This window comes from Conger conger, chromosome 12 (assembly GCF_963514075.1).
Source record: "Conger conger chromosome 12, fConCon1.1, whole genome shotgun sequence".
NCBI classification, from domain to species: Eukaryota; Metazoa; Chordata; class Actinopteri; order Anguilliformes; family Congridae; genus Conger; species Conger conger.
In genome coordinates, this window is record NC_083771.1 from 22,311,303 (window position 1) to 22,336,615 (window position 25,313).

The following is a 25,313-nucleotide window of genomic DNA, read 5'->3' on the forward strand; positions in this document are numbered from 1 at the left end:
AGCTGCTCTGACAGAATGTACCCAGAGACCGTGTTTATAAACCCATCCGTGGCACATTGCATCCTTCTACATATCCCTGGAGGGGATGATTATTAACTTTTGCAGAAATATGAGGTTCCTGCTCATTTAAAAGAGCTAGAACTCAAGGCGAATGTTTTTAAGTGCCTCTGAAGCAGAATTTGCTTGTGGAATGCTTTCAGCCTCTTTATTTATTTATTTATTTATTATTTTTACACAGTTGAAGCATGTTGTCTATATATTTTGTACTTGATCTGTGCTTGTTCTGCTTCTCTCTCCCGACAGAACAACTTCCCTGCCAGCAGCAAGGACCGTCTGCAGGACCTGAAGTCCACCGTGGATCTCCTGACGAGCATCACCTTCTTCAGGATGAAAGTAGGCAGACTCGAGTGGTCTTTTACTATTGTTTATAACAGTTTGTAGAAAGGAAATTGACAGAGAAGAAAAACATTGACATTGCCCAACTTTGGGAAAGGAGAGAGAGGGAAATTGTCGGCTTTTTGTCTACTGTGAAACAGACCTTTAAGTGTCAATTTCATGTTTCATCTTTCCATTTAATGTATAGGTGTCTACAGTGTACATGTTCGTTATGCATGTGTGCGTGTATGTCTGTCTTTGTGCTTTAGTGTACATACTGTATGTATGGGCTTATGTCTGTCTGTTTTGCCTGCTCACTGTCTCCCCCTTGTGACCAGGTCCAGGAATTGCAGAGCCCCCCCAGGGCCAGTCAGGTGGTGCGAGACTGTGTGAAAGCCTGTCTGAACTCCACCTACGAGTACATCTTCAACAACTGCCAGGAGCTCTACAGCCGTCAGTACCAGCCAGTAGACCCAGTGAGTCCCTTTATATTTACACAGCACTGCAATGACCCAGGGGCTGCATTACTGGGGGTACTTAGAGGAGAGCCTGGTGGTCTGAGCAGGGTCCATCATCTAATACATTTACTGGTGCCAGTAGATCGTTCTGTTAAAGTTGCCTGTAATCTACGGAAATTGCAGTGCTGCTTAAATGGATGAAGTCATCATAATAATTATTTCTCCCAAGCATGCTACTTCCACTGGGTATCCATCTCCCAGATGCCAGTTTAAAAAAAACTAGCCATTAGCCTTTTGCTGAAAGGGAAGGTCCGTGCAGTGCTGGGGATGGCTGTACACATTGCCTTTCTTTGGGTTTTGAGGTCTGAGGCGGGTGTGTCCGTTTGCTCTGTTTCAGAACAAGGAGGAGCTGCCGCTGGAAGAACAGGGCCCCAGCATCAAGAACCTGGACTTCTGGCCCAAGCTGATCACTCTCATCGTGTCCATCATTGAGGAAGACAGGAACTCCTACACCCCGGTCCTCAACCAGTCAGTACACACTCTTACGGCGCAGTCACAGTCAATCAACACACACTTACAGTCACAGTTAGTCAGTACATAGTTACAGCACAGTCTGTCAGTACATAGTTACAGCACAGTCAGTCAGTCAGTCAGTAGACACTCTTACAGTACAGCCACAGTCAGGCAGTACACACTCTTGCTGCACTGTCAGTTAATCGGAGCGTATACACCCTTACACTCTGTCAGACTGTGCAGATACCCACAGCACTGCCAGCAGCTCCTCTGTTTTGTCCTGGTTGCACATACATTCCTCAACAAATCAGTACACAGTTTGATGATTCAGTCATCAGCCAATCAGAATACACTGTCATACTCAGGTTGTCAACCAATCAGTGCCGTCTCTAAACCCCCACTTTCAGCCAATCAGCACATGACTGCTCTCTCTACGCAGTGACTCCATTTGCAGATCACACAGGGCTCAATTTTCAACCCTTGGATTTCAGTCTGCGTTCACACAGTACAGTCGCTGTGTGTTCAGCACCTGTTTCGCTAAGTATTCTCTGTTCCGCCATCTTGAGTGGTCTTCCCTCACGCTGTCTCTCCAGGTTCCCCCAGGAGCTGAACGTGGGAAAGGTCTCTGCTGAGGTGATGTGGACGCTCTTCTCCCAGGACATGAAGTACGCTATGGAAGGTGAGACGGAAGTTGTTACGTTATTATAATTAATAATTGGGTTTTTTCCTTGGTATTGTTTTGAACTTTTTAAACAGGATGTGGGTATGTTTTTCACAAGTCAAGATTATTTCACGTGTTCACATTTATGGGAGGCACAGTGGTGCAGTGACTAGCCCAATCCTCTTAACATGAAGTTTGCATGTTCTCCCCGTGCTTGTGTGGGATTCCTCCGGCTACTCCAAAGACATGTAGGCTCCAGGGCTTACTTGCAAAAATATCTCAGTCTCACTGTGGCTACCCATAATGACCCTCAAAATGACCCTCACACCTGGACAATAAAATGTGCCACTACTTACATAATGCCATGCCTTACTTTAGCTTTCCATGGCGTCTGTTCGTAATTGGATGATTTTGCGGCACACATGCTTGGTTTTGCGGCACACGTACTTGGGTGTGTGGCACACGTGCTTGGTTTTGCAGGACGTGGAACACCCTTTTTTTTGGTCATACCCCGTTTCCTGGTTTTTTAGTTTTCTTCGCTCCCAGTTCTCCTCCTCCATCTCTCCCCCTGTCTCTGCCTCCTCTGACCTCACACATCTCTTTCAGTTATGGATAACATTGATCACTATCAGCGGGAGAAGGGTAAGCCAAGCTGTAGGGCACCAGTCGAGTAGGTTTTTTTTTTACACCTGTAGATCAAGACCCCTCTTTCTGTAGAATCCACTTAGATCATCTTTCTTTGACAGTGTGAAGAAAATGCTTTTAGAATAGCAAGGATATATTCCATTAGTTTAAAAAATAAAATAAAATTAGTTTAATTCGTTAGACTTAAGATAAATGTAGTTGGGACCCAGCAATATGCTACAAATATTTAATTAAAATTTTAATTTATATTTAATCTGGAAGTAAACGGGTGAGAAATTGTGTCATCACTTTGTCTGAAGGGTCTTGGGTGAGACTAAAGCTTTTCATAACCACTACAGAACCCCTGTTCATAAGCAGAAGGACAACGTTTGAAACCTGCTAAAAGTCGTAGTGTTGCTGGCCTGTGCTGTGTTGCCGTAGATGTCATAAATCTCTTCATACTGCAAGGTGATATTGGAGATGGATAATGACATACCCAACAGAAGTGATTAATTGTACTTATATCATTATAAGGGGTTTAGGCAGTTCTTATGAAGGCTTTATGTGGGATCCTAAACAGAGCGTGTGGCTAAAATATTGTATTCTGCTCAGGAGACCACTTCCCTCTGTTCCCTAAGTTATACATGGCAAGTACGAGTAAGTTTCCCAGGGAGGCCGAGCTGTTTGTTGTAATCCTGATTTATTAGTTGTTGTAATGTGTAGATTAGCCATATATACCGTGGCCATATATTATCAGTAAACATTGGCATTAGATTGGCATGTCTATCACATTCAACAATTATTTTTTATCCTATCGCCTCATGACCTGTCACACTGCCATTCTCTCTCTTTCTCTCTTGCTTTCTCTCTCTCACTCTCTCTCTTTCTCTCTCTCACTCTCTTTCTCTGTCACCATGCTCTGTTTGTTTTCACATTTCCCCTCTAGCCCCCTCCACCTTCTGCATTCGAAGGCATTCATTTTACGCCGGTAAGAGTGGAGTGCTCTTCATCCCTTGTGTTCCACACCCCTCCCCATCTCCAAGCTTTGTGACACGTTACCAAATTAAGCTAAAGTTCGAGTGAGATGAATGGAAACCATTAAATTGTGATTTTCAATGGTAAACTGCTTAATTGTTTCAGCGTTAAACCTGAGCTAGGCAGGCACTTAAGGAAGAGACTGAAAAGGGTCGTTGGGAAGAGTTGTATGAAACTGCAGTTCATTGCGCTGGAAGAGAGCCAGCTCACCTCCAGACGCCTGTGCCTGTGTGCGACCTTGTGGATCGGAGATATAGAAAAGGGCAGTACCCTGGATCTCCTCTTCTCCGGGCAGCTGGATCAGCTTAAATACAGTCTTCCCGTCCTGCAAGAGGATGATAGGCAGGGCAAACGGGTGCATCTAATACGCACATCCATGAGAGAAAACTGCTGGAAAGTTCACTTGAAGAGATCGTTAGCTTGTTAGAGTAGAGTGGTAGAATTCCTTGGTAGAATGGTAGAATTTCCTGTTTGGGTAACACACAGAGAGGCACTTCTAAAAAAATGAAATACAGCCTGCACATTTTCAGTAAGAAGTCAATGTTTTTGTAAATGCTGGCTGCTCTTTTATTTCAGCACCCAAAGGATGGTTTAAAAGCAGCAGAGCAAACCTTCCAGTTGTTGATACTTGTCGTGTGTGTGGCGGTAGTGGTTGTGAGACTTGTGTATTAACAAGGTCCCGGTACGTCCACAGAGCACGAGAAGCACAAGCTGTGTAAGAGCGCAGACTACATGAACCTGCACTTCAAGGTCAAGTGGCTCTACAACGAGTACGTCAAGGACCTGCCGGCCTTCAAAGGGGTCATCCCAGATTACCCAGCGTGAGTGTCCAGTGTCCTCACACCCAAAGCCCCCCGCCATGGCGGCTGCCCTCTCTGTAGTGCCCTCTCTCATTTTTTTCTTTCAGTTTTACGTTTTATGTTAACTGTGAACCCATTAACGTCACTAGTGGAAGCTTTGAAATGACTTAGATGCACTTGTCTAGCTAGTTAAGATGATCACAAATCTTCAAATCGGCAAGTTTATGTGGCTACAGCATGGGTTTTTCTTAACACACTTCATTTTCAGGAAACAAAGGGATTTTTTCCTACCCAAAACAGAATTACCTATATGTTGATTTTCTTCACATACTATTATTTTTCGTCATCAGTGAAATATGGGGTGCCCGAACCATGGGTTTCTAACCTGTCCTGCACATTTCTCTCTATGCTGTGTATGTATTTGTCTTTGTGTTTTATGATTGTGCTCCTGAAAAACATGTACCCCGTTTCAGCATATACGCTCTGACTGCTCAGTATTTCCATTTGTTCAGGCTCAGGGTTCAGGCTGTTTGATTGGGCGTTGTTTCACTTTCTGTCTTTCAATCTCTGTTAACCTCTCCATCGCTCTTAACGTCTCTTAGTCTCTCTCCCTCTCCATTTCTCTGTTTCTCTTCTCCCCCTCTCAGTCTGTCACTTATCTGCATAAAATGTGAAATTATAATGAGTTACGTTGACATGAGAACACACATCAAGTCCCCCTGAAGTGTGTGCAGAATCTGAAAAATATGAATGTGTGACAAAGTGGTGAAATGGGACCTAGAACAACACTGCCTTTGTTTCTTAACTGCAAGGAAATGCGTGAGCATTATCCCATCCCTTACACTGTATTCAGTATACTGATTTATTATGATTTTATTGTTAAATTGATTGTGTCTATGGCAGCTCCTCATTATTTTTCTTCGTATTGCTTTATTCACTAGATACCTATGTAACCTAACCTCTCTCTCTTTCTGTCTGTCTCCATCCATCCATCTCTCTGCATCTGTCTATCGATCTCTCTTTTCTCTGTGTCTCTTGGTCTGTCTCTACCCATCTGCTTCTCTCCCTCTCTCTCTCTCTCTCTCTCATTCTCTCTATCTCTCTCTCTCTCCCTCCCTCCCTCCAGGTGGTTCCAGCAGTTTGTTCTGCAGTGGCTGGATGAGAATGAGGAAGTCTCCATGGAGTTCATGCACGGTGCCCTGGAGAGGGACAGAAAGGATGGGGTATGTACCGGGGATCCTGTGTTTCTGTTATTCTGTTTGTCATTATACACTCTCAGAAAAAGGCTTCATACAGGAACCCTTTTCAGTTCTTTATGGAACCCCCCTCTACTTCCAGGCAAAGAACCATTTTGGCCAACACGGAACCCTTGAACTAGATATGGTTTTGGAACCGTTTTGTGTGAGAGTGGAAGGTGTTTGTAGGTATCATGTAGTAGTAACAGCACCCCTGGTGTACTTTCCAGAGCTATATGTTGTGTATGTAAACAGTGGTTTATTGGAACAAGCTTCTATAAGTATGAGTGCCCACTGTAAATTCATCATCGGTGTGGTCCAATGTCTAAACACCCTCTCTCCCTCCTCCTCCATCCCTCCTCCCCCTCCTCCCTGGCCCCTGCAGTTCCAGCAGACCTCAGAGCATGCCCTGTTCTCCTGCTCCGTGGTGGACGTCTTCACCCAGCTCAACCAGAGCTTCGAGATCATCAAGAAACTGGACTGTCCCGACCCCAAGGTCATGGCCCATTACAGCCGCCGATTCGCCAAGGTAACCTCTCCCCACTCACTCCCGGCACACATGGAAGCAAAGGCTGTCGATGTGTTATCCTACTATGGCCAATGCAATATTATTATTATGATTATGATTAATACTAAAGCAGTGCTCAACATAAACCCACTCTACACTAGAAAAGAAGAGGCTACAGTGAAAACAAACACATAAATCAAAAATAAAGAATTAAAACGTAAGCAAGTGCCGTGAGCAGTGGAAATGACAGATGGTAATGGCACTACAATTCAAACATCAAGAATTATGCAAAGATAATGACAACAAATGCACACCAAGCTTAAAACATTAGTTTGAAAAAGTACAGAGTATCTGCTCTGCTTATATACAGTGCTGACAGTCCTGGGGACAGTCCTGGGGAGTACCTCTAGAAACAAACATCCTTAGCTCCCCTTTAGGAGACTGGCAAATGTGTCCTTGAATTTTGAAGTACTTTGGTAGCAGGTATTATTTTATTAAATCAAACAAAACATAGTTATGAAAATTTAAAAAATAAAACGTTTATTTAAAAAATGTAGTGATATGTTTACTCGAAAACATTACAGTCTTTCAAATAAAGTATTTGCCCCAGCACCTCAGTTACTTTACTGAGATTGCTTGTTGGCTGTGGAAATTGGACTTGGAGGGAGAGCTGGGAGAGATACATCAGGGGATTGTGGCACTGTATAATGGGCACTCGATACGTATTCATTAAATAAAAATGAACAGCGCAAAACAAACCCCGAGGCCACCCTAGGAACCCGGAGACATCTGTGGAACTATTAAAGGATTGTTTCCGGGCGTTTTGACTTTGCCTTCAAAAGAAATGTGTTCCGTGCTGCCCCATGAAAAATTCATGAAGAGCTGTCAAGCTCACTTCCCGCAATTTGGGTGGAAAAGACGGTGGCGATTAATGGCGTGGAGAAACAAGGCTTTGTCGTTTGTGGCTTATAATGCACTGACTCCCGCACTTGTCAGGGTCTGTTGAATGGCTCCTGTTCAATGCTGTCATGTGAGCAGAACCTGGCCTGTTCCGACATCCATACCATACATTGCAGAAGGTTTCAGTGTTCAGAGCTGGTAGTCAGTTTCATTTCCACATTGTCAATTTAGGATATTAATTCAAATCACATTTAATTTATTGGAAAGTCCTCAGAGCATACTATGAGCATTTTTTTCAGTTCATTTTCTGAATTGACTGACCTAGAATACTGACCCCAGACCAGGCTGGATCATCTACAGACTTGCAGACCATTACTATCAGAGCATTGCGTAATTGATCTCGGCTTTACTATGGCTGGTATAGAAGCAATCACAGGTTTGTGGTTAATGTGGTTTGTGGTTTTTTTATTTATCATTGATGAATTTATCATTCTAATAATGAATAAACCTCATGTTTCTCCAACGCAGCTTGTTTGGAAATGTTATACCATTGTAGCTGGAGGCATAAAATATCCTGCATCGCTCGACTTCATACTGTAAACAAATAATATATTTTTTTATTATTGCAAAGCAATTAGCTTTTCAGATGTGAAGGTACATTAAAGAATGACTCACAGTTTTAGGAAGTGTGATTATTAGTTACAATAAGGTGCTTCATCTTGTTTTTCTTAAAAAAAATTAATTCATCAGACCATTGCCAAAGTGCTGCAGCAGTACTGTACCCTTCTCACCAAGAGCTTCCCGGCCTACTGCGACAAAGAAAAGATCGTAAGTACAGTATTTGAGTGGATATTTCTGATCTGTTTGTCAAATTATCCACAAATAAATCAGACAGTTTTTATTTCATCTCATACTCTTCACACCAAGGTGTCTGAGAGTGATGAAAAAGGTCAAATAGAAAGGATTAATCAGTTACGTAGTTATATAAGACAGTTGCTTTTCAAAAGAGGCCATCGTTGAAGCAATTTTATCCATGGCAAGAGGAGAGCTCATTAAATAAGTCACTGCAAAGAATGCTGGGTAGCGGCGGCCTGCAGGGTCCGACTAATTGGCTCTCTCTCCCTCTTCGACCGGCAGCCCTGCGTCCTCATGAACAACGTCCAGCAGCTACGTGTTCAGCTGGAGAAGATGTTTGAGTCAATGGGAGCCAAACAGGTGAGGAGAGAACTCCGTGGGTCCTCTAAAACCATGATGCAGCTGCTCACCAGTGACTTTCAGAGGCCTCTGTTCAGCTTTACCTTGTGGCTGCTCAGGTCTAAGCAGTGCTCTGTAGGTTTGGTTATCACTTCAGAGTTCCAGATACAAAGCCTTATTGGGTTTATGGATCGGCAGTCTGGCTCATAAGAAAGAATAACTGAAGTTTGATGGTACAGGATATATTGAATCCATCTTCTGAAAGTTTTGGTCAGAGCTATGACCAGCGTTGAGGTCGACTCCATTTTGGTTCCATCAGTTCTGGAGATTAATTGAGTTTATTAATGGGTATCTAACACCATGTCATTGTTCAAGGTAGCAGTGTGAAATGTTTCACATGTTTGACGTTTACATATTTGTGCGTGTTGTCTTCACTGAAAAATGTTGAGACCTTTCATGAATGAAGCCGCACTGTTTATCATGTGCAGGGAGCAGTGGAACAGCAGCCTGGACAGGTGTTGTGTCGTGGCTCTGTTAGGATATGATGGTTGCTAACTTGCTAATGTGATGAAATTGCAATGTGGAATCTGCTGGCTGTCTATTAGCAAACAGGACTTTTGTGACTTTGCGACTGTAGTAGGCAGAGTTGGGATGCATACTATTTCAATTCAAATGATCAGTTCAGGAAATTAATCAAAATTCAGTTAATTGATAAAACCTCAGAACATGTTTTGCCTGTTTTAAATGGAATTGTCCTCTACCCTGTTGCAAAGAATAGGGGAAGCTGAATCTTTTCCCTTTACCGCTTGCTCTGATTGACCCCACCGATTGACCCCATATATACCAAAACCAAAATAAAATACCAATAAAGGCATGTGTGACTGTGGCATGTGTCTGACACACTTGTTATAACGGAGAAAGGCAGTCCTGTCATTCTGTATATTTATTCTGTATGCCTGCAGAGGTGCTTGCCGTCTTGTTTACCCGCTCAGGCCTGTTGTTGTGGAGCACTTCCTGTCTAGTGCCCCTGCTGGGTCTGGGTGGCTGTGTCAGTGAATGGGATAGCATGCGCTGTTACTAAACACAGGGACAAATACCGTCCCTCATATAATTAAGATTTGCTATGAGTCCACAACATAACCCCCCCCCCCCTTCCATCCCATCCCCCCACACACATACAGTACACACACACAGCCCAGTGAGTCATCGTACCTTATTGCTTGGCAACTCGCTTCAGGACATCGAAAACACTGTCTAGCCTGAAAATACCTGCAACCTTTATATAGATGTGCTCTTGATCTGTACCCTTAGATAATCCACTTGCTGTGAACTGTTTTTAAAAAGCATATCCATTGGTTTTATTTGTTGTTTTTAAACGTACTTTCTTGTTCCTTTTTGCACGCAGTTATTTATTTGAGCGCGTTTTAGTTCACTTGTACTTACTTCTTTGAAAGCCGGTTATGTTCTGTGTGGACTCATGTCTTCACTGTTGACTGTTGTATGTATCTTCCTTTCCTGGATTATGAATGAAAGTAACCATTGCCTCTTTACATATCTTTTATCCAGATGGCAAGAGAGGAAGCCATGGTAGGTAGAGGCTAGAACCAGGGTCAATTCGGTTCAATTCAGTCAATTGAATAAAATAAGTAAACTGAATTGAAAGGGAATTGATCGCCACTCAGGCTAGAATAGAATACTAATGCAGTACCTGTCCACCTGTGGTTTAGAACTCCTACTACTTGAGTCATCCCCTTATCCCTTTAATCACCTCTGGCCAATTGTGACAAAATGGTGACTGAGTGGTCTGTGAGGCCACAGTGTTGGATTAGAGTCTCCAGGCTCACCAGATACTGAGTTTGTGTGTTCCTTCTGTCCTCTCCGCTTCTTAACTACTACTGTTTCTGGTTTGTAATGGTTTCTTGTGCTATATCGCAGTAAAGACCATCCATTGCCAGTACTGCACATGATCACACTCCTTAATGAATTTTCTGAAGACTGATCAAATTGGTCTTGGTGTTCATCTTGGGCAAAAATATCAGCGTGGTGTACAGATATTGAGGAATTTATTTGTACACACTTTCAATGATTAGTTGAAGGTAGGCATTCCGTTTGGACTTCCTGATCTTTGAGGAACCTGTATCTGCTTCTGTGCCTTTGCTTGACTTTTACTAACAATTTAGGCTTCACGTTCCCCCCGACCCATCCTGTTTGAAGCCCGCTAGTGTTGAGTAGTGACCCATCGCCCTTCCTTTCCTCCCCCGTCTTAAACCACTGGCGCTCTCAGTAATGGTGGGAAAAGCTGTGTTGGCTTTAATTGAGACTGCAATCTACTGAAGAGGTTGAGTGCTGTGCTCAAAAACCTGCACATACTCCATTCCTGCCAAGCCTAGGGTTGAGTAGCCAGCTCCTTGAAGCCCAGTCTAAACTTTCTCATTTCCTGCTCTTCTCAAGATGGCAGAGGAGGTGGAGCCGGAGGAGTGCAATGGAGAGGTGGGTGTGGCTTTTGGCGAAGCGTGACCAGTGACCCATTTTGCCTGGGTTCAGCGTTATTTTTTAAGTGTTTTGCCCGCCAATCAAATTTTTAAAAATAACATACTGCAGGTTTAACCTTTGGGGAGACTGCATTGGCCAGGGTCTTCAGCAGCATGTGTTATCTGCCAGGAGCAGATGGGGTTGGAGTAAGTACCTCCCCCTAGCCTGGCTGTTTCCGTGGCAGCAAGAAGTTTCAAGCACTTGCATTGGGTGGCAAGAAAGTTAGTAATTTGGCATTGCCACAGAAAACTGTGAACGGCACCAGGCTCAGCCAAATGGCTGTGTGAGCTTGTCAGAGTGAGCCGCTCTCGATGGTCAGGGTGATGAGCGCTGGGCCGAGAGAACAGTTTTTCATTTATTTTCGGAGGAAAGGGGAAGGAGGGTCCGTGGAGAGGCCAGAATAGAGAGGACATTCGCAGACAGGATGGAGAGAATCTTCTTCACCACAGACGGGAGAAACCTGGCAATTGCTGGCTCGAATGAAACATGCCTCCTCTCACGCTTTCTAATTGCCATTGCCCCCTCACCCCCATTTTGTTTGTTTGGCTTTTTGATCATAAAACTGCTACTTACTGAAAATAAATGTATTACCCGTGCGTTCGGTAGGATATTGGGACTGTGTGTATATAGGTCCAGGCAAAAAGCTCTTTTTTGGTGGGTTTTTACTGTGTGGAATATTGAATTGATAACAAGAAATATGGAAACTTATAAACGCCAAAAGGGTTCAAAATAGTTTATTTCTACAGCTTCAGATGCAAAAGTATTAGCAGAAATGTATTATTGTCGCATTGGGAATTTCAGTTTTATTACTTTGTCCATAACATTTATAACTGAATTCAAATGTTTTTCATGAGTTTTATGGTCAGTGAAATTAGCGGGAAGCATTTTGCAGCTTGAAAAAAATGTTGTACTTTTAGAACAATTGTAGAATAATTGTAGAAGGCTACAGTAGAGTAACGAGGTTGAATTCCCCCTCTCCACCCCCCTGTTCTCTCTGGCACCAGTCTGTGGATGCAGAAGCAGAGGTGAGTCTGAGGAAAGCAGGCGCGGTGCTGTGTCAAGCTGTCTCCCCCCTCTTCTAGAACCTTCCCCTGTAGATCTTCTCCCTTGAGAACTCCTGTTGGGATGAGAAACCAAAAAAGTGACAGCATTCGTAGTGTGTAGCTCAACAGATGACACTGGTAGTGAGATTAATGGCACCTGCCGTTGCCAGGGACAACAGATAATGGGATAAAGGAAAGTATGATTTTTACCAGGTTATTTTTGTGCCATCATCTACAGTAAACAAAAAAAACTACAAAAATGAACACTAGCAAGCCAACTGGTTTCACAACTATTATTGTGTTTCTTAAATTATGTTTTTATTGTTTTACGTTTGTCTTCTTAGGGCTTGTTGTAGAGGCAACGTGTGTGCATTTTGAATATGCTTTTTTGTTCTTGGCATAGTTAACTTGCATTATTGTTTTAGTGATCTTCACTTGCTGCTCAGGGAGTGTCATTGTCTATGTCTTGTTTGTGTAAATTCGGTGAATGCTCTTGCATTGTCTTACATTGTACAACTTTCTCTGGATGAGAACATCTGCCAGATGAATATAATGTAGTCATTGTGTACCAGTACAGTATGTCCAGGGGACTTTTTTGGGTATGGACCTATAGCTTGACACAAGAACCCCAAGGAATGTACATCACACGGTCTATACCTCAACTCTCAGTCTTTTGGCTTGCAGTTATTTTCTTTGTTACAATTTTCATCACGATCTGTGAAATAGTCTCCGGGACAAGTTGAGAGAGCTTTGGGTCTGCTTTGAGTTTTCTGATCTTTCAGGGCAAGAGTGACAATCAAAGCTTTTTTCTTTTCCTCTCTTCTTTAGTTTGACAAGAATCAGAAGGAAGAAAAGGTGGGTATTAGCTTGGTGGAGTTATTAGTAATTAGTATGGGGCTGCGTTGCGTCCATTGTTTTCAAACTTCCCTTACAGGCCATCACCCTGCCTGCTCACACATCCACTGGTGGAGTCTGGATGTGGGAATAGGCATGTCCATGATCAATGGGTCAACCAAAATCATAGCTACCATCAGCCTTAGTCATTTCAAACCTAATGGAAAAGCTACTGGTAGCACTACTAAAATGCTTACTTTAACCCTAATTTGCATTTTGTTACCTATACTCGCATAATTACTATTACTTCCATGAAATTAAATGTAAATTGTGTAAATTTTAAGTCCTTAAGTCCTTGATGCTTATTCACTTTCCCTAAAAATACACATAATTAAGCAATTAATGTTGTTATAGCAGCGTTCTAGCTTTTGTGTTGTTTATTACACTGCTATAACATTGGGATAATTATGCACATGTACATTTTGCACAAAGCACCTGTCTTAAGGTGGTGATAAATGCACTGCAGGTTCTCTACATTATTTATTATCTCTATATTAGATATTTTAGCCCTCCGATATGTGGCTTGTTTCAGCATTCAGAGAGAATTTATTGATTGATGGTGATAAGTGAACTGGTGCTTATGATTGTTGATTGGAGAACAGTTTTGCTTCCCCACTTGCATTACTGATACTGACCCCCCCCCCTGGGCTTCAACTTCACCATCAAAGCTTTTGTCAGTCAGCTCCATTCTGCAGATCTGCTTCACCAGGTTGACAGTTGCCTCCAGCAGTTTCTCATCAGGAATGGGCCTTTGGTTAAAAGGCCATTCAAGTTGAGCGCTTTTTAAACCGTAGGAAAAATATGAAAAAATGACAGCTAATGCATTACGCACCAGACATTGTAAAATATGCGAACTGAATTGGCTGGTGAATGGTATCATGGTGAGATGTCTACAGATAGTGTCGTGTTGGAAAATCAAATTTTAGAACTTCAAGTATCCTAACATTGTTTTCTGTGATATCTGTTCATTTTCTTAAATATGAAAATATGTTTTGATATTTAGTCAGTTGTATAGCAAGAACGATGCTACAAAGAACATTTTCATGTGAGACTCATTTTTTTAATTAAATTGGCAGATAAAACCCATTTGACTATAACCTATTTAAAGTGCATGACACATATGCTACAGTATGTGTTTGTGGCAGGAAGAGAATGGATATGACAGATTCTGTGTCAAACCCTTTTACTATAAGAATGACAACAGAAACATGGTCACTATGATTCAGGCAAGGGTCTGTCTTACAATGCCATTAATGTGAAAATACTGTACCTGAAGTATTTCACATTTTATACTTGCCACGCACAGACACACGCATCCTTGTGTCAAGGTGAGTGTCAAAATGAGAGTACTCTTTTCAGATTAATAAAACTTGGAGATAGTTTGAGTTCCGTGAACTTTTTAACATTCACCAGTTAATGTCCCTCCCCTATGTGGGTCGGCGTTGGCAGGATTATCTTATGCTGCAGGCTGATAGTTTGGACAGAGCAGAAATGCCAGCGTTATTCTTGGCAGTGTGAAGGTTTAGGTCGTTAGGAGAGGTTGTTTGTGTTCACCCCAGTGACAGAAACCATGACAGATGGAGTTTGTTTTTTGAGATAAATGTCACGGGTCCAGAATGGCAATGATTAATACTGGCTATCCTTCTGCCACAGTGCCAAACAGCACAATTGTCTCCACCTCCTTCTATTCTCTCCTATTAAGTCCAAAGCACCCCTTCCCTACAACACTTTGTGTCAAAGCCGTTACCTCGCTCCAAAATTGGAGGAACTTGCATTTGCTTTGAAAGGAGGGAATGCCCATACTTCAATGTCCACACAATTCAGACCTTCCAGCCATATTACGGTATTTGCCTTCCTCAAATGACATTTCATGCACTTCATCAGGAAATCGAGTCAAGAGACATTTTGCCTGTGGGTGTCGATGTCTGATTTTTGAAGACCGAATTTTATCAAAGTGTTCATCAAAAGGGGGGTTCCTGTGCCACAATTAACCATACATTCACGAGATGAATATGTACAGTATACTGCAGATACATAGACATGTAAATGTGCTTGGCTTGGAGGGAAAAAACCCGAGCCATTCTCCTGTAGCTGTTTAGCGGTTTCCGTGGGCCATTGGTCATTGCTTAATAGCTCTCAGTTGGTAGCATTTAACCAGACATCTTTTTTTCCTCTTTTTCATCATCTTCCTTTGCAAGGTGGCGGAAGATAAGGTGTGTGTTCCTTAGTTAATCTAGATTTAGAGCGCATAACCCCCCCCCTCCCCCACATACACACACACATAGTAGCCATGTTAAACTCCAGAGAAATTCAGTTCCTGTGAGCGCACAGAAGGAAGAGTGTAGCGTATCCTAGCGGATTGTGGGAGTTGTTCACGTCGACGTGCACGGCTGAATAATGCTTCCAGCGTGTGGGCCATGCGGAAAAGCTAATTGATGATGTCACAACATGTTTGTTTGGTCTGCACAGCTCTCAGGCGGTATCGTCAGGCTTTTGCCTCAGTCAGGCCGTGAAGTGAAAGCTGGGGGTGGGAAAAAGACAGGAGCCACAGAGAACATGGAAGTGACAGACTTTCCATAACCATTCGACACGTAACTAAAGTGACTCGACTGGCTTTTCACCAAGCCGAGTGAGCTGCTGTTTTAAAGGTGGTACAGTCTGTTGCTGTCTGCTGCAAATACAGTATATTCAAATATGTGCAAGTTAGCATTACCCATGCAGTGTTAGCATACCCATGGCGTTTTTATGTATGTCTTTGCAAGTACTCCTTTGGTAAAATTGTGTCACGGCGGAGGAAACAGAAGCAGACACAGGGGTGTGGAAAATGGCAGGTTTACTAGCAGATGAAGGGGCAGACAGAGCGTAATCACCAACAAAAACCAGGGGGTCAGTCCACAGGCAAAAGTACAAAAGCAGATCCAACTGAAGAGTCAAAATCAGGCAGGGGTCAAACATAGGAAATCCAACAATAAACAGGGCAAGGGCTCGGGAAAACAAGGCTTGGGAAAACAAGGCTCGGGAATAAGGGGGCTAGAACAGGGGGAAGGAATAAAGGGCTCGGGACTCAAAAAACAGGGCAAGACGAACTAGCAAGGTGCAACTGAAAAGGACAGGTATAAATACACAGGGGAATGAGACAAACTAGGCGGGGCATGGGAGTGAGAGCGTTCTAACAAATAAACATCAGGTGAGACACATGAAAGGGTAATAGCACAATAATGAGGGGGAAACAAAAACGCAGACTGGTTTCACAAAGACACACATGTAATACAAATGGCTCCGGTCTAGGGAGTAGACAAGTGCACAGAATCAGGAGATGCAGAGAGACAGGTGCGAATAATTCGCTGGAAGTAAGCAAGTAATCGGTGATACAATAGGGAGGCGGAGTTACAGAACAGAATTGAAACTGCAGATGCGTTAGTATTTGTATCCATATCTGGGTTGGCCTGTAGCGTAGTGGTTAAGGAAAATGACTGGAATACGCAAGGTCGGTGGTTCGATCCCCGGTGTAGCCTCAATAAGATCCGCACAGGACCTTAACCCTGCACTGCTCCAGGGGAGGACTGTCTCCTGCTTAGTCTAATCAACTGTACGTTGCTCTGGATAAGAGCGTCTGCCAAATGCCAATAATGTAATGTAATGTAGTAAGTTAGTAAAGTGATTTAAATTACAAATGCCCAAAACTAGTGAATGTTAGTTTGACAAACATATTAGTGTGTTAGTATAATTAATACTGTACAAATTCTATGTTACTTGGGATTAGTATGTTAGTGCTATGCACAAACATGAACTGGAGAGAAAGCAGGAAGTAAGGAATGCAAGATTGGAAGGAAGGTTGAACCCTGGAACTACCGTAAACACCCGAATAGTGGAGCACGCAGACAGGGGACTCAGGCTCGTAAACATTCAGACTCAGACATCACAGGGGAAGACGAGTGTAAAGACTAATGAATATAAACAGAACACCAGACATGAATATGAAAAATAATAAATTACAAGAATAATGAAAATTAACAATGATAAACTAACAGACAGAAAACAGGAACATAACAAATTGGTGGTTAATGTGGTTACGTACAGTATGAGCTGCTCATTTGAACCAAGAGTGTGGTAAGATTTTTTGGTTCAGGACAGTTGATAGCTGACCGTGCGCAGATTGTCACTCCACACACTAAGTGGTTAACAGTTGGTAGCTGACCGTGCACAGATTGTCACTCCACACACTAAGTGGTTTACAGTTAAACAGTTATAGCAAGTCTCGACTCCAGCCTACTACTATTCGAGGTCACTGCAGCTGTAATTATCTTATCTCGACCTGTCGCCAAAAATTGATGTGTCTAATTTCTATAAATTAGCATAGTAATTACGTAAAACTTGTGTGGCTTATATGAATCACGTCTTGTGAAAAGCAATGACACAGAGTCCTTGTTTATATTTGTGCAGCACAAGCAGAACCTCAGATTATTAGCTCCTTCACAGACTTAGCTCAACTTCTCAGTCTGCTCCTGTGTTAAATTCAAATAATATTTAAATAATTTATTTTGTACTAAGTTGTCTAAGTTGTCTCTGCTTGTCTTTTTTCCTCCTCTTATGTTCACCTCATTAGTCCAAAGACTCGGAAAACAAGGTGGGTTGTGTTTGGATTTAAGGATGTAGCAGACCCCTCCCATCTTACCTACAGCCTCCATCTTCCTGGTTTGGTGTAATTACCGTCCAGCTAACACTGACTTCTCACATCATTCCTGAAACTACAGTTACACCTCTGAAACCTTGTGTAACTTTGTGAAAATATCACACCATCTACTGGAAGTAGTTACAATGTACCTTGTTTGATGGATCTATGACTTGTCACTAGCATTGTGAATATGCTGCTTAGATCCACAATTTGCTCTGTCCTGTACAGACCACAAATAGCATGTAGTTGTGTGTGTGTGTGTGTGTGTGTGTGTGTGTGTGTGTGTGTGTGTGTGCGCATGAAAACCATGTTGTTTTGCAACAGAGGACTGGAATGTTCTGGAACATATTTTCTTATAAATTAAACTCCAGCTGCTGGATTTGAGATGTAGATTGTACTGAAACACTGAAACACTGAACCTTCAGTGCTTTTGGTCCCTGTCTGATTAGTTTACTGGAAAATACAGAATTCTTTCTTAGCAGCTTTCTATGTGCTCAAATTCTTTGTTCCTCTCCGTCTATTCTCCTTATGAAGATTGAATCTAGCACAAAACAGGTGGGCTTGAACTGAGGTGAGGGCAAGTTACTCAGGTCTTGTTTTCTGTGTATTTTCTATTTTTAAACTTTTTTTCTTCTTGAAACACTGCAGGGTCAGAGGGTTTAATTGGATTTGGCGTCAAGGAACTAGTGCTTGCATTTCACATCCAAAAAGAAAACATGACAGCAAGTAACTTTCCTTTCCCCCCCGAGTCTGTTCCGAGCTGGGCTTCATGAATTCCCAGAATTGGCAGAACTATCAATAACTACTTTAAGCCAATCATAGTTTTGCTAAATGAATAGTAGAGTTTTTTCCTTTTGTTCAAGTAATTGATTGACAGCACATTTTACTGTAGCTCCGCCCATCATGAGACCTGACGCCTTTCTATATAAGCAAATGTAATTTTACTTGTTGTCTCTTCTGTAAATAGACTTTATATATGTTATTGATCGATATTCAGAGATGTAACATTTAATTTAGTTTCATGGTAATTCAGAACCTTTTTCTGACAGTTTGCTGCAGACGGCCACCATGCTAATCGCGTTGTCATGAGCGAACGCCACCCAGTGCCCAATCAGCATGTTTTAAACTGTCCTCGACGTACGTAATTACCTCAGCTGTTTCAGAGCCAAATCGAGTCTGACGTGGAATCGAGCCAAGGTTGCGATTCGGACACGCTTGGCAGCGTGCTGTTCATCAGCGTGACGTCCCAAAGGGCGGGGTGAAATCAGGGAGCCGTCCGTTATCCGTGTGAGAGTGCCGCTCTGTGTCCACAAGGGCAGAACACTGTCGCGTTTTCTACTGAGTTACAGCCCTGCATTTCCACCGCGTGTGAATGCATAACGGAGGGCTGTCAGGCCACAATAGTTTGTTTCCCTCCTTCAGGCAAACAAACAAGTGTATTGATTGGGTGTTGTTTTTTCATGTTACTGGTGTCATATGAAATGCCTGAATTCCAGCGCATAGGCTGTATATGCAACTTTGACAAATTAATGCAGGTGTTATATTTCTTCAGATGTATTCAGGTTTACATTTTTTTCTAATCTCACAAATCTGTGATTGTGGAGAAATAACCAAATCTTACACTCACTGAGCACTTTATTAGGAACACCTGTACTTATAAAAAAAACATATAATGATAATGAGAGAGGTAGGAGATGGCCAGACTGGTCAAATTGGCAGGAAGGTGACAATAACAGAAATTACAACAGTGGTATGCAGGAGAGCATCTCTGAATACTCAACGCATCAAAACTCTAAGTGGATAGCCTATAGCACAAGAAGTCTAAAAAATATGTTTTATAAATGCATCATAAAGTGCTCACTGAGTGTAAATCCCCTCTGAGAATGCGTGTGTCTATCTATCATAGCCTGACAAAAATTAGAAGAGTCTTCTGTGAACCTCGCTCCTTTGCGTGTGTGCAATTGTAATTCTGGTTAATGTGTTTTAATCAACTCCTGCTACACAGTGAAATGTTCATTGTTAGTTGAACAATTTTTTGTGTACCAGACCAACTGTGCAAGCTTGTAGAGAGCAATTGCTGATTGGCTGCCGCTACTAGCCCCCATCTCAAACCATTTCTTTATTTGTTCTATTGATCAGTTATATTGATCAATAACATGAATATCGTTACGACAGCGGATGATATTGTGTAAAAATGTTATGTGGAAACTACAAAAGGAGTGGCGCACAGACTAATGTGGGAGAGCTGAAGTGCGGCATGCTGGGATAGGAACCGAATGTGGCCATGCGCCGGCAGTGGAGTCACAACCTCCTGGGTTTCATAACGAAGGTGAAAACACCGGTGAGTCACACCGGATCAGACTGACGAGCCATCGGAACCGCTCTCAGCCTCCAGGGCAGAACACAGGAACTGATTCCACCCTAAGACAGACGGGCAGGGGGGTCAGAACGCCCGGAGGAACAGCGGCCATCGTGTCAGAACAGGAAACAGTGGACACCTGTGGAGCTGCTGTCTTCTGGGGCAACCCGATCCTATTCATCCCACCGGCACCTAGTGGGCCCAGTACTAAACCCGCTTCAGTCACATACACTGATACTGGGCGGCCTGTAGCGTAGCGGTTAAGGTAAATGACTGGGACACGCAAGGTCGGTGGTTCTAATCCCGGTGTAGCCACAATAAGATCCGCACAGCCGTTGGGCCCTTGAGCAAGGCCCTTAACCCTGTATTGCTCCAGGGGAGGATTGTCTCCTGCTTAGTCTATCAACTGTACGTCGCTCTGGATAAGAGCATCTGCCAAAATGATATCCTGATATCCTACTGTGAGGTTTGGGTGCAAAGCGTCAGTATGTTTGTTTCATAAGGAGGAAACTTATAGTTTTTTATAAGCTTCTATGCCTCATGCGGTTATGGGCTTTTTAATGCACTTAAATAGTTGCGCAGGTTGTCTCACTGAGATTCAAAAACGCTTTTGCAAAAGAAATTCTTTTTTTAAATAGCATCATAAGTATAATGTTGTAGAAGGAATGGTGATGGTAAACAAAGGGATTCAAAAAATATACACTCATTTTCTTAGGTTTTTGTAGTTTTAAAACCAAAATAATATTTTAAACTTAAAAGTGGACTGTCCCTTTTAGAGTGTCCCCTCCATTCTTGCCGTGTGTGTTTTTAACGCTGCTCTCCACTCAAGTGCATATTTCTTTTTGCAGGTGATTACATGCTGAGTGTATTTTTCTCTTGCCATGTAACTAATTATGATTTAACAAAAAGTAATTTGCTTTTGTAGCTTCAATGACATTGACAACAGGATTGGAATGAAAGATTTGGTGCTGTGCCGCTTGGACAGTTTAAGCCACATGGCGGGTTGAACACGTTAACGGTGCAGACGTGTCTAATCCCACTGCTTCCTCTGCTCATGTGTGCCTATGTCTGTCTGTCTGTGTGCATGTGTGTCTGTGTGTGTGTGTGTGTGTGTGTGTCTGTGTGCCTATGTCTGTCTGTGTGTCTGTTTGCCTCTGTCTGTCCGTGTGCATGTGTGTCTGTCTGTCTGTCTGTGTGCCTATGTCTGTCTGTCTGTGTGTCTGTGTGCCTGTGTCTGTCTGTGTCTTTCTGTGCCCAGCTGGACACGGAGGCCAGTGACCTGCTGAATGAGCTGCAGGTGAAGCTCAACAACGTGCTGGATGAGCTGAGTGCCACCTTCGGGAACAGGTGGGGTGAGCTACACTCACACACTCACACACACTCACACTAACACACACTCACACACACTCACACTAACACACACACACACACTCACACTAACACACACTCACGCACACTCACTCTAACACACACTCACACACACTCACACACACACACACACATACACACACACACACACACACTCACACAGCATGCATACAGCATTGTGGAAGAACCTATGCACTAGTAAATCGCTTTGGATTAAAAGTGTCTGCTAAATGACAAAAATGTAAATGTAAAATGCATACCCAGACACTCCCACTTCCTGCAAACACACAGACACTCTGCAGTCCCCTCCTGGGCTGTTGTCATTTAAATCCTTGGAGAGTGACATGCAAATGCAGTGTTAATGTAGCTAATGTATGCAATGTAGTCTTTCAGGACTGGGTACACGGAAGAAAGTGAAAAGCAAATTCACTGTAAATGTGTCTGATTTACTGTGGTTTTGTCTTTCTGTGTGTAATTCAGTCATAGAATTTGAATATATGCAACCTTCATGAAGTAGGGTGCAGGTAAAATATAGAATCAAAATGGAGGGCGATATTCTGCTGCGCGTGATGCTTCCCTCGTGCTGGTGTTCAGTCCCATTTCCCTCTGTCCCTCCAGTTTCCAGAGCCGCATCGACGACTGCATGAGGCAGATGGCTGACCTCCTGTACCAGGTGAAGGGCCCTGTCAACGCCGCCAGCCGCAGCACGGTGGAGGCCGACTCCGACAACGTCCTCCGGCCCCTCATGGACTTCCTGGATGGAAAGTGAGTCTGGGCCTGCTCACATTGAGCGCCATTTTGGCTGTACATGTGGGAGACCTGAGCTGGGTGCAGACTATATTATATATATCATAAACAATGACATTTATAAATTAAATATGACCGGCATTTTAGCTGTAAAGGGGAGGGCTCTATTCCATGGTCTGCATTCTCACACACTTGGTGCCATTTTGGCTCTACACAAGAAAATCTACATTCTCACACACTTGGTGCCATTTTGGCTCTACACAAGAAAATCTACATTCTCACACACTTGGTGCCATTTTGGCTCAAAATGAAGGAAACCTACATTCTCACACACTTGGTGCCATTTTGGCTCTACATAACAAAATCTGCATTCTCACACACTTGGTGCCATTTTGGCTCTTCATGAAGGAAACCTCCATTCTCAGGCGCATAGTGTGCGTAGTTTCCGGGGAAGAAATGTGCGTTCTCACGCGCGCGTGTCGGGTTGCTCTCCCAGCCTGATGCTGTTCGCCACGGTGTGTGAGAAGACGGTGCTGAAGCGCGTGCTAAAGGAGCTCTGGAGGATAGTCATGAACAGCCTGGAGAAGACCATCGTCCTGCCGCAGAGCAGCGACACCTCCGTGAGCCCCGGCCGCGTCCACACACTCACCCCCACAACCCCGACCCTGTTCCACATTTTATACACAAGCACTTGTGCATGAGGCTTGTTTTTGGCCGTACAAAATCAGAGGTGGAATATCAAGGTTACTGAAAGTAAAAGTGTTCCCCAGTTTTTTTGTTCCAACCACCTGTATTTGCTATTTAGCACAGTTCTTCATCCAGGACGTAGAACTGATTTGTGAAATCAGTCGGCTGAGGGAAGACTTTTACTTTCTGCCCCCTTGGCTTTTCACCTCAGCGCAAAATAAGTGTTGTGTGGAGCGTGGCGGCTTTAATGCTTCAGCAAGCTTTTGGCACCCTCTGGTGGACAATATCTGTAAGCAGGAGCAGTTCTAGCAGAGTGGATGGACGCAATGACTGTGCTAAACTTAACATGGTGACTTTGAGGAAGCCTCAAACTTCAGGAACTCAGAGCTAAAGACACACAGAGATAAAGACACACTGGCCTGTCTGCTACACTACTTACAGTAGCAGCTATAGAAACACAAGAATAGCTAATTTTTCTCCTTTACTTCAGCCTGTGTTTACCGAATTAATGTGATTTATTTGAAAATCGGTGTATGGCTTTTCATAATAAGGGGTTTTTGCAGGCTCTGACAGCTTGTATTACGTCACTTTCGATGCCTGTGTTATGTGTTGGGTATTGTTTTTGTTGTTTGAATGAGTGATTCCAGATCTGGTTTTTGTCTGTATTCTTGTAAATATAATTAGAATATTGATTGCAAAAAAAATAAAATGTTTTTTTAATCTCGGTTGGCTAATGCAAAGCTAATCTTTAATTTGCCCCTGTGTGTATTTGTCTCTCTCCATTCCCCCCACTCTCCATGGTCGCTCATTCAGGGAGCGCAGATGATCCTCACCGCTGCCAAAGACCTGGGCCAGCTGTCCAAACTCAAGGTCCGCCCCCCGTTCAACACACATTAAAGTACCTCAACACACATTAAAGTACCGCCCCCCGTTCCCTCAACACACATTAAAGTACCGCAACCTCACTCTTTCACCCGTTCCCTCAACACACATTAAAGTACCGCAACCTCACTCTTTCACACATCTTACTGCTAGGGCCCTTAATGCTGGTTAGATATCGGTAGGAGTGTCACTTTACTTCTGGTATTTGTAGAAACTGGGCATTTCTTATTCCCTTGTTCTTTTGTATTGCCTCTGTGTCGATTTTCTTGATCTTGCACTGTTGATATTTATTTATTTATGTATTTAGTTAGACAGTTATTTAGTGTGGTTTAACAGGGGCAATGACATCACCAGAAAGGCTAGTTTACATCTGTATTCCCTGGACAGGCAGTTAAAAACAAACACTGGACTTGTTCATGCCTTGTTCATGTGTATGTAAAGATTCTGCTCAATGCAAATGTTAAACATTGTTTAAGTCACCCTGTGCTTCAAGTACAGTGCATTGGAGGAGGAGTTTCAAGTCCCCACCCACTCACCCCTCTCTGATTGGTTGTACAGGATCACATGGTCTCGGGTGAGGCGAAAAGCCTGACGCCCAAGCAGTGTGCGGTCATGGACGTGGCGCTGGACACCATAAAGGTGAGGTCGAGGAGGCCGCCTTCCGGAATCATCCTTCACTTCTGAAGTGTAGATCATACGTCCTGGGGAATGATAGACAGCTGATGATGGCATAGATTGTGGTTTGCTTGTGGTGCACAAATTGCCACATGTGCAGCTCCACATCGGTGAAGAATCTTATCTTGTCTTACGAGCATCTTATCACGAAGAAACCAGAAATTAGCTGGAAGATTCTGCAGATGTGTTGTCATGTACATGTTGTTGAACGTGACAGGTTTTTCTGTAGAAGTTAAATTTTACGAAAAACAACTTTTTGAAGTAATGTGGGTCTGTAAGTGCTTGAACAGTGACAAAACATTGGCTTTTTGGTTGTTACTCCAGAATATGATTTTACAACAATGAATGAGGTTAAAGTAGAGACTGTTCGCTTCAATTTGCAGTTATTTACATCCATATTGTGTGAACTATGTAGGAGTCATCCACCATCCCTTTATGTACAGTATTACTGTACAAATACTTAAGGACTGCACTGTGCGTACCTAAAAAATAAAATGAACTGGAGGCCTGGGGTTCCACCCGGAACATTGTAATGAAGGGACTTTCAGTTATACCACAAAGAGTCAACAGGCCCTGACGAGGTTCCTGGAAAGCCTTTGATAAACATTACATTACATTACATGAGTAGCATTTGGCAGACCCTCTTATCCAGAGCAACATACAACAAAGTGCAAAGTGCATACCCATAACCAGGGTTAAGTGTGCTGAAAGACCCTAGAGGGAAGAACAATTTCAACTGCTACCTGTACAACAAAGATAAGGACCAGTAACAGTAATACCGCAACACGCAAAAATAAACTGCTTACCTAGCCAAACAAGACTCGCTAAGGTATCCACAAGCAAAAAACACAGGTAAAGACCAAAGACCTGGCCCTGGACGGTAGCCCGTGTGGTGTGAACCTTCCTCTTCTTTGATGTTCACCCGCAGCAATACTTCCACGCGGGAGGAAACGGACTGAAGAAGGCCTTCCTGGAGAAGAGCCCGGAGCTTTCCTCCCTGCGCTACGCCCTGTCCCTGTACACCCAGACCACCGACACGCTCATCCGCACCTTCGTCACCACCCAACACGCTCAGGGTAGGAGCTCGTAGCTGACCCCGCCCCTCCCTGCTCATTCTGTATTCGGTTACAAGTCTCTTCTGAATCTGT

General features: G+C 43.2%; 1 protein-coding gene across 1 annotated transcript in view; it reads left to right on the forward strand.

Annotated features, from left to right (window-relative positions):
* The window catches only part of unc13bb (unc-13 homolog Bb (C. elegans)), a 157,160-nt gene that overhangs the window by 128,275 nt on the left and 3,572 nt on the right, over positions 1–25,313 (forward strand). The window contains exons 22-36 of the mRNA XM_061262517.1: positions 304–393; positions 714–851; positions 1,231–1,361; positions 1,940–2,025; positions 4,361–4,487; positions 5,593–5,689; positions 6,087–6,230; positions 7,860–7,937; positions 8,247–8,324; positions 21,065–21,153; positions 21,793–21,939; positions 22,418–22,541; positions 23,422–23,478; positions 24,049–24,129; positions 25,094–25,241. Coding sequence (XP_061118501.1) covers positions 304–393; positions 714–851; positions 1,231–1,361; positions 1,940–2,025; positions 4,361–4,487; positions 5,593–5,689; positions 6,087–6,230; positions 7,860–7,937; positions 8,247–8,324; positions 21,065–21,153; positions 21,793–21,939; positions 22,418–22,541; positions 23,422–23,478; positions 24,049–24,129; positions 25,094–25,241 — 1,615 coding nt within the window. The remainder of the gene's footprint in view (positions 1–303; positions 394–713; positions 852–1,230; positions 1,362–1,939; positions 2,026–4,360; positions 4,488–5,592; positions 5,690–6,086; positions 6,231–7,859; positions 7,938–8,246; positions 8,325–21,064; positions 21,154–21,792; positions 21,940–22,417; positions 22,542–23,421; positions 23,479–24,048; positions 24,130–25,093; positions 25,242–25,313) is intronic.